Genomic DNA, 10,103 nt, shown 5'->3' with positions numbered 1-10,103 from the left:
CAGTTATCTTTTCGAATGAATCTATGGGACGATTCGTTTTCCCGCCAGGACGATTCGTTTTTCCGCCATTAAGTAAGGATAAGACCGGTGTTGTTGAAATCCACTCCTCGGTATCACCTCTTTCCACCGGAGAGTGGGGGACTATCCGTAGACATGGAAAAATATAGCTCGACAAGTGGCAATATGATATTGGAACACGTGGCAGTAGAAGGTGAAATGTTACAAGTTGTCTCATTTAATTCGAGTAAGAAGCCCCGAAGCAAATCCACTAAGGCAATAGCACCGGGTCATTAATAGGAAATAATGTTATATGACCGGTCCAGACACGGAGCAAGCATTACAATTCAAAATTAAAGCTGCATTTATTATTCATTATTGGAATTTAATCACAACTTAAGAGCTGATGTATTTGTACTATAAAAGGAGCCTAACAGTCCTGAAAAGAGCATCGAATAACACTCAATAAAACCCATTCTTTGCAATTCAATCTTTACAATTAGCTATTTTACTTGTTATGTTGCACCGGAATAACTTTCATTTTCTTAGAGCCGGAGCGAATATTTGTTCCATTGGAGGAAATCCAACGAAAGATTTGCTCCAAGAATCAACAGACCCTAGGCTTATTTATTCTATTATAACTTACTTTACATCTCGTATGCTGTTACTTGATTAATTTTAATAGTTATCAATGGTTTTATTTCATTCATTTATAACAAAACAAATCACGTATCTTTAAACAACAAACAAATTCAATTGTTCTCTTTTTAGGGTAAACAATCACATAAATTAATAAATCGGTGTCACCTATTTAATTAATGCCTCATACGCGCCATCTTATAATTTTGTTAAACGGGGACACTTTTATTTGTAAAATTAATTTTAGGGAAAATTGCGGTCCAATAGGTGGAAGGAATGTATTTTTAACCCGAAATTTAACGTTAAAGGCAATTGTTATCCAATAGATGAAAAATGGTCAAATTTAAATAATTTTCAAAAGGTGCAAATATACCTCTTAACTTTGCGTTCTAGAGCAGATATACCCCTCGTTAAAAATGGTGGCCGTTAAACAAATGACGCAAGTATACCCTTTTCACTGACGAATTTTTTTTATAAAAATCATTTATCTTGTTTTTTTAATTAAAAAAAATTCGCGTGGCTTTAAAAAAATAAGTTCACCCATTTTTTTTAGCAAATATAAATTTTTAAAGCCATGAGGTAATTTTTCCTGGTGGGGTCGGTTCTGATTCATCTAAAAGAACCAGTGGACTTATTTTTTTTAAAGTCACGAAGATATATTTTAAGCGAACCAGACACCCCACTAGAAAAGAAATTACCGCGTGGCTTTTAAGAAATAAGTCTATTAAAAAATGGGTAGAATTATTTTTTTAAAGATACGTAACATTTTTTTTAATTAAAGAAACAAGCTAAATGATTTAAAAAAAAAAATCTGTCGACAACAAGGGTATATACACGCTATTTATTCAACGGCAGGTGTATATGCATCACTTTTTTTATTTTTATGAGGAGTATATTTGCTCTAAACTAAATATGAGGGGTATATTTGCACCTTTATGTCAAAGACATTCTTTTTAAAAAAAAAAAAAAATCCTTTTTCGTTTTTAATTATGAGTTATTATGAATAATTAGGATAATTAGATATACTTATTTTTCTAAGTAATGTGATAATGTAATATTCGTTTATAGTCAGTATATTATAAATATAAAAATATACTAAACTGATAAAGACATCACATGGGACTTCGGAGTACGAGAAACCTTATCCGTTCTCATCATTTTAACGTCATGGTCATGCTCATCCCAATCCAAAAACTCCAGCACCACCACTACATGATAAAATTGACAACTTCAACTTTAGCCTCTTCTATACTATCAAAACACGAGCTAAAAAGTTCTCTATATATACCAAAAAACTATCCCATTTTCATTCTTCATCTTATACAACTAAACATCTCCACTAACCAAGAACATCTTTATTATATTTGTTCATATTCAAGGCCAAAAAAAAAAAAAAATGTTGGCTATATTTCACAAGGCATTTGCTCATCCACCAGATGAGCTAAATAGTCCTGCATCTAGAAGATCTTTACTTCCTGAAGAAACACTTCAAAAATTTCTGTCTGCTGACCCTTCCAATACTTCCTCTGTATGCTTTGGAGATGCTGCTGCTCTTGCTTTTGTTCGTCCTCACTGCAATACCTTGTTTCATCAGACACAAAGGTAAATAAGTAACCAACTTAAGTAATTCCCTCTAAAGTGTTCATGTTTTTTGGTTTTCTTATAAAATTCATATAAGTGTAAAGTTGTCTCTGTGTAATCACAGAAATATTTAGTTTGAGGCGTATGGGTTCCCCGTGCTTCTCTCCCTAGATCATGTATAGAAATATTATATTTTACAAGATTACTTTGATATATATATATATATATATATATATATATGTGCACCCACACTTAAAGTGCACCTCTACAAGCGATCAAATTAGCGGATCAAGTTTCACGTTTTTTTCCCCCTTTTCTAGAATCGAGTTCGGGGATACTTCTTTCTTTTTCCTTCTTTTCTTGTTTGGTTTATTCTTTTAGAATCCCCAAATTTAACAGATCGAATCCCTATTCTATTTTTATTCTTTTCGTCCCAATTTATATGGCATGTTCATCTCGACATTCAAACAAGTTCTTTTGACCATGATATTTTTATATTTTTTTAATTATTTTTAATTATTAATTAACGTGACTTATTGTATTTTTTTAATGTAGTTTTTGAATATATAAATTTTTCAATGGATGACGTAGCATAAAGTTGTCCAGCTGATCCATTTTCTACACAGTAAGATATAAATGTGAAAATCGCTAAACTTATTAAAAAAATTAATTTTGAACTTGTAAAAAGTGTAATGAGTTAATAGTTCAAAATTAAAGGTTACCGTAAAATCTAAATTCTAGATCCACCTCTCTTATAATAGTGCATCTATCCTATTAAAATCCTGGCATCTCTACCCTACACGTATAATTTATGAGGCTGAATCATGAAATCAATCAGCCATCAATACTTGGATTAAGTGGGTTGCCTATGTCACACCCAAGGGATGTGGCTCTTTTGTTGATCCCGCATGAATGCGGGGCTTCCTTTTTTTTTTTTTTTTAATTTTAAAAAAAGATTATTTAGTCAGAATATTTATGCTGAAAATATTGGATACCTCGAGTGCTTATTGTTTTGAATTTTATCTTTATCTTTAATTTCTTTAATATTTGAACCGAGGTACTTAAGCTTAAATGGACTGACATGCACACCTAATATCAAATTTCTTGGAATTGAAACACAATTATTGTTGTTGTAGGTTGTTTTGTGGGTATGATGATATTTATTGCTTGTTCTTGGGGAGCTTGAACAACTTATGCGCACAAATAAAACAATATGGGCTATCATCAAAAGGTACAAATGAAGCCATGTTAGTGATAGAAGCCTACAGGACACTGAGAGACAGGGGACCTTATCCAGCTGACCAAGTTATTAAGGATTTTGAAGGAAGCTATGCTTTTGTTATCTATGATAGTAAGACTGGAACTGTATTTGTTGCTAAGTACTGCTGTATTAGTTGCTACTTCTATTAATTTGTGGAGAAAATGACAATATTTCAAGATAGGTGCGAAATAGTCGCTAATGTATGATTGAACAGTTTTGGTCCTCCAAATTTGCTAAAATTGAGCACTTTGGTTTGCTTTAAATATTTAACAAACTCTTAACAGTTAGATTTAATTGGGAAAAAAAAGAAGTATGTAGTTGGAACAAACCTTTGGAGGTACAATTTTTGCAATTTTTGCTTTATTTCTAGAGTCAGAGAACTTTTTTATATTTAATTTATGCTATAGTTGGTCTAATGTTTAGTGTCTAGTCTAGTTATTTGTTTTGCAAGTTCTTGGAACTGATGAAAATTTCATGGTGTTTATGATTTTATCCCGTTTTCCACGGTTCACGTTATATCTAACACACAGATTTAATGGAGACTAAAAGTGCTCACTTTTCGGTTCGATCATACTTTAGGGAATAATTAAACTTGCCCAAAACATAAGAGATCATTTTCTCAAATTTGTGCAACCAGTTGCATTTACTAGAGTTGGAAAAAAAAAAAAAAAGATTCATTTTGCCGCTGTTTGGTAAAATTGCAGGGTTCAGATGGTGGGGTGAAATTATTCTGGGGTATTGCTGCTGATGGATCTGTGGTGATTTCTGATGATTTAGAGGTCATTAAAGCTGGGTGTGCAAAGTCATTTGCACCCTTTCCCACAGGTAATATCTACTAGGAATTTGACATTTAGGGTGCTTTTGGTACGAAGGAAAATGTTTTCTACGGAAAAAGTCATCCTAGAAAATGTTTACTTGAAAAACAAGGGGTTGCTTTACTTATTTTATCGGTGTTTGGTAAATTAACAGAAAATATTATCTCAAAAATATTTATATAAACTCTACCCAAACTCTATGGGGGTGGGGGTAGAAGGTAGGACTGTCGGGGCGGTGGAGGTGGGGGCTATGGGGGTTGGAATGGGATTGGGGGTGTCACTCATTTTCAAAGAATTTTTCTTCCTAGAGAAAATGTTCTTCAAAATATTTTGACCAACTAAACACGAAAAATTAGAATCTTACGCAGCAATGTATGCAAGATTTTGTGCCAGCAGAATCAGCCTATTGTCCTAGTGACTGTCATAGTTTTAGGGCTCTACTTCCTGTCCCGAGTTAGTACTTACATTTATTGAAGGAAAAAAGTTTAGTTTGGCGTAACTATGTCGCATGACAATTTTTACTGAACGGTGTTTCTCTTTGGTTTAATTGAATACATCTTTGATTATTTTGGGAATGAAATGGCACAGGTTGTATGTTCCACAGTGAGAAAGGACTAATGAATTTTGAGCACCCAATGAACAAGATGAGAGCCATGCCAAGGGTAGATAGTGAAGGTGTAATGTGTGGAGCTAACTTCAAAGTGGACATGTATTCCAGAGTTAACAGCATCCCTCGAGTTGGAAGCGAAGCTAATTGGTCTGATTGGAATGCTTCTTACTAAATCAATTTCTTTACTCTCATGCTTTCCATGATCAAATGGACCATATTTGATCATCTTTTCAACTGTTGTTTGTGTTTCTTCCATGTTGGTACCACGTAGCTTCTTGTAGTTTGGTTTCTTCCCTGTACTTTTTGTAGGTGTGTATATTTTCTCTTACTGAAAAATAAATGTAGCATCAGCAAAGATTCAGCTTTGTAAGCTTTCTATCCGAGCAATCGATCAACCTTAGCTTGTCAAACGACAAGGCTAAGAGTTTATAGTTTATTGATCAATATAAATCTCGAGAGTGGATGATTAATCACCACCCTCCCGGCCCGTTCCGAAAACTTTGTATAATCTAATCTTTTTCCTCTTGAGATGGCTATAGGGTTAAGCAAACCATCACAAAGAAAAGGCCAAAGGTTGCTGAAGCACTGAACGACGATACTTAAGTTTTAAGTTCTATGAACTTTGTAAGCAAGGACTAGAAGTGCAAAATGTAAGGGGAAGTGAGGCCAAGAAAAAATGGGAGGCTTCCATTTTGCTTTCTTATAATCCCCACCCAAAGCTGTAGTGCACATTAAGGAATAAAACTTGATGGACCCTCAGGAACCACAAAATTTACTGAATGAAGATGTCTAAAGCGGGAGTCTTGGCATTGAATAGTCCTTTTGAAGAAACACCGTAACCAAAAAAAGTACTAAAATTACGTGGTTTGGAGGTTGTGGAAATATTACAAAATATTATACTTATGTTGTTCGAATTCTCAAAAATACTATTGCGCCTGTGTCAGATCTTTAAAAAATGCACTACTTTTCAGTACTTGTACAGAAAACAAATGAAAAGTAAGATTGGAGCTAATAAGTATTACAGTACTACTGTTCATTACGGGTTTTTTTTTAATTTTATTTATTTTGCTCTAACCTATGTTCTGGTTCGCAATTTATGACCACAGAAATTTTAACCCTTGAAACTATATTTCCGAGTTGGAAACAAATATCTTTGAAAAGGGTATGACATTTGATATTTATTCTGGGCTGGATGTATTAGCCTGATATTAAGAAAACAAGGGATCTTCAAACTTACTTGAAATGGTCTCATGTTCAATTAATTGGGAAAAGAGAAAGTGATGTATGATCCATAGAAATAGAGGAATTAACTACAAATTTCATTGCTAGTTCGTTGCTAAATAGTTGGTAGCTAATGGAGTAAAATTTTTTGATCATCCGTCGATAAATAGGATTAGCCACGAATTTTTGTGTAACAACAGGTTGCTAATTTGTCTTTATCTTAGTGATTGCGAATAAGGAACATAAGAAATGAAAATGCACATGGCTATCACTTTCATACTGGAAATAAATTGGTAACACTTTTCATTCAGAAGAAAACAGGGCGAGTGATATTTATTTATTCCCAACTCAAAAATTTTACAAAGTGACAACTTTTTCTACGACAAAACAGAATCTCAATTCATATTCTATCTCATCGACTCCCTTTTCTTGTTTGCCTTGGCTAAGGTTAAAGTCAGTCCGCAAAATCTAAGCCAAACCGACGAGTTTCTCACTGACTTCCCATACTTTACGGGCTTTCTCTGCATCACTTGCTTCTTCTGACAACTGATTCTCAAAAGAAGAAGAATTCTTGTTCCAGCTCCAATAGACACCGGATTTTGTAAGACTTGGATCACTTACAACCTGCACAAAAAAACAAACATCATCTTGTGTTAAATCTTTTGTTTTTTTTCTTGTTAAGGTTAGGCCGCTGGCTTTCTTACTACAACTATACTACTGGTGCACGCATACAGTTCAGTAACTTTAGGGGTCACATGGTTGCTGGTTAGGAAGTAATTCATTCATGTATTAAATCTTGCATAACTTATACCATATCTGCTAGCATTTTTTTGCTATGTATAAACTTTAACACACCAAATACGGTGATTGGTTAACAATTTAGAATCTGCATAACTAATACATGTATAAGTTATGAGTCAACCTATGTACTATTATTTTATGCAGGATAAAAGATGGAATAACTAAACCCTGCATAACTAAACCCTGAATAACTAATCCCTGCATTACTAATATGTACATATCTCTGACGAGCAACCAAACGACCCCTTAGTGTGACAAACATTAGTTTTGTAACTTTACTGTTATAGTGGTTATAGTTTAATGATAATTACCTGCGCAAGTCGCTTTCCAGATTCTGTCTCAGAGACAAATCCCTTGGTAATAAACTTCTGGAATGGAGGGAAAAGGATCCTAAACAAGGGGATATGCTCCCTGAATAGCCCTGTTGTGGCTATGCAGCCAGGGTATAAAGAGGCAAATGTGATGCCTGTCTCCTCGTGGTATCGCCTGTGGAATTCCTGCATAGTAAGCATATTGCAAACTTTGCTGTCTTTGTACGCTTTGGCACCATCAAAGTCACCACCATCAATCATGGCTGAGCTGTTAAGCCCGTCCAGTCCCCTTGCCAAACCCCTCAAGTCCCCAAGGTTGGCTTTTGGAGGTACATTTCCAGCCAAAGTATTTGTGTTCCCTGACAAGCGATTTCAGTAACAACGGTTAGTCTCCCACTAAAATGAGTAGTAATTCCGTATTCTAAATCCAATTGACTTAATGACTAGTTGGTTTCGATCCGGAATTTAAACTCTGTTGGTTTTGAGTTGAGAGAGTGAATTTTGAAATGTACATCTAAACTCTATCTATACTTGTTTTTTGCACGTATATATAGAATTCAACAGTGGGAACACTGGGTCCTACGGCACCTATGAACCCATAGTTGGGTCCGCCATTGGTTGGTTTAGTTTCCGGAGGCGGAGCTAGCATGTAAGGTACGGTTTCGGCACAACTCAATAATTTTTTATCTAAATCCTATATATTTATTGAGAAATCCACTGAATATGTACTTATAATGAACTTTGGAACCCATTAACTTTAAATTTTGGATCCGCCTCTATATAATTACCTGTAATTGAACCAACAATGATAAGTCTCTTTGAAGGGTAATTAGACTGCTTCAAGTCATCAAGCAACAATCTTGAAAGAAGGAAGTGACCAAGGTGATTGGTCCCAACACTAATCTCAAATCCATCAGCTGTGAATGAGGGCTCTTTGGCAGTAGGTTGATAAACAGCTGCATTGCAAACCAATACATCAAGAGGGTTCCCGGATCTCCGGAAGTTATCGACGAATTGGCGGACACTGTCGAGGGATGCAAGGTCTAAATGCATTATAATGTAGTTCTCCTTAGGCATGCCTGCTGATTTTGCAGCTCTTTCAGCTTTAAGAAAGTCTCTACATGCCATAATTACATTCCATTTTCCTGTCTCAGCCAGAGCTTTTGCTGTGGCTAGGCCTAGTCCTGAAGAGGCTCCAGTGATTACTACACACCCTTTTCTTAATGTTTTCTTTCGTGACACGGGGGCATTGGTAACACCTGGAGATGCAACCATTGTCTCGGCTCTGATAGCTCCGAGGGAAAACTTTCTCTGACTCTGAAATGAAATCGGAACAAGTTAATTTCACTTGTGGTCACTAAATTTACTGTTATAGTATGTAAAGTTCAGTTTCTGTAATGTAATATGACAAAGAGAGTTCTGTGACTTTAGTGTTATGGTGGTGTGACAAAAGAGTAGTATTGTGACATTTTCTTTACTTTGAATGTATATATAGTATTTCACGTATGGTCACTAAATTTAGTGTTAAAGTATGTAAATTTTAGTTACTGTAATGTGACAAAAAATTAAAGAGTTCTGTGACGTATGTGTTGTCGTAGGTAATGTTCAGTGATCGTGTACGTGAAAAATGAGTCAATTTGGAAGCTTCTGAATTAGATACATTGGATTTCATACAAGAGTTCTATTTTTTCTTTTTTTTTTAAATGTATATCTAGGTACCTTGACCTTGATTGAAGAGCCAAAATCAGATTTAACATGGTCTGAGAGAGAAATTCCAAATAGACTAGAATCCTTCAAATTTGCACAAGCTTTCCCCTGCAAGATAACAGAAATGAGTAATTAAAAGAAAGAATTAGTTGAAGCTTCAGACTTTAATTGGAGACTTAAGAAGTACTCCGTTCCAAATTAGTTGTCACTGATCTTTAAAATTAAATTGAATTAGATCAACTCAATCTTTTACAATAAAATTTAGACATTCAAAAACTATATGAAAAGTATTACAAGTTGCAACTTTTCTCATGTCAATTCAATGAAAGAATACATTCTAAAATGTTGGTCAAATTTACTTAATTTGACTTTCGAAAAGCGAAACATGACAACTAGTTTAAGACGGAGGAAGTACAAAGGAATACAAACCTCCTTAGGAATAGAGAAAGCAGAAGGAAGCACTGCAGCAGACTGGAGAGCCATGAAAATAACGAATTAAGTTTTATTTCGAAATTGCCTAATTAAGATTTTAAGAGATGATTCTTGGACTGGTACTACACTAGTATGAATAAAGTGGTAAAGGACTTGGGGCACTTATATAGACAGTGAGAAATTATGGGTGTTACAATGGTTCGAGACAAAACGAAATAGTGTGTCCTTTGGATAAGATAAATGTTTTAAAGAAAGAACGTGCTGTGTCAATTGTAAGCCACCAATCAGGCTTCAATTTTTAGATTTCCTTTTGATATTTTTGTGATAAATATTGTAATATATTTCTATACCATAACGTTACCTAGTCAAAAAGATGGAGATATTTGTCTCTTTACCCAAAGCAATCGACTTACATTAGGCATGGGCTTTCATCATGGAAAATATATGGGGACAGAGGATAAAGGGCAGTTGGATTAAACTCCATTGTCACGTGAAGTAGTACTTATTATTAAGAGGATTTAAGTTAATATACACTTTCTATATAGAAATTCTTGTACAACATATAATAGCAGTATCATTTTTATCAGATTGTCATTTAATGTACAAAGATAATTACTTTATAAATAACCTGATTGTCTTAGTATTTTTATATCGATGGTGCTAAAAACTTAAGTTCTTACTAAATGTTGAATTTAAATTAGATGCATTGATGACATGTGATTCTTGGC

The 10,103-nt window shown here is 34.4% G+C and overlaps 2 protein-coding genes across 2 annotated transcripts; one reads left to right on the top strand and one right to left on the bottom strand.

The window, feature by feature from the left end:
• Nucleotides 1-1,933: 1,933 nt before the first annotated feature.
• LOC132031239 (stem-specific protein TSJT1) lies at nucleotides 1,934-5,335 on the top strand. The gene is made up of 4 exons (XM_059421118.1): nucleotides 1,934-2,238; nucleotides 3,354-3,604; nucleotides 4,190-4,303; nucleotides 4,882-5,335. The coding sequence occupies exons 1-4, from the start codon at nucleotides 2,033-2,035 to the stop codon at nucleotides 5,073-5,075; spliced, it is 765 nt and encodes a 254-aa protein (XP_059277101.1). The 5' UTR covers nucleotides 1,934-2,032; the 3' UTR covers nucleotides 5,076-5,335.
• A 1,089-nt stretch (nucleotides 5,336-6,424) lies between these two features.
• On the bottom strand, nucleotides 6,425-9,531 carry LOC132031238 (protochlorophyllide reductase-like). Its single transcript, XM_059421117.1, has 5 exons — nucleotides 9,373-9,531; nucleotides 8,956-9,051; nucleotides 8,025-8,553; nucleotides 7,237-7,595; nucleotides 6,425-6,748 (listed from the first exon to the last, which is right to left on the bottom strand). Exons 1-5 carry the CDS (start codon nucleotides 9,424-9,426, stop codon nucleotides 6,593-6,595), a joined length of 1,194 nt encoding a protein of 397 aa, XP_059277100.1. The 5' UTR covers nucleotides 9,427-9,531; the 3' UTR covers nucleotides 6,425-6,592.
• Between the last annotated feature and the right edge of the window lie 572 nt (nucleotides 9,532-10,103).

The sequence above is a fragment of the Lycium ferocissimum genome, chromosome 9 (assembly GCF_029784015.1).
Source record: "Lycium ferocissimum isolate CSIRO_LF1 chromosome 9, AGI_CSIRO_Lferr_CH_V1, whole genome shotgun sequence".
Lineage (NCBI taxonomy): Eukaryota > Viridiplantae > Streptophyta > Magnoliopsida > Solanales > Solanaceae > Lycium > Lycium ferocissimum.
This window is presented reverse-complemented; position numbering and strand designations above follow the sequence as displayed.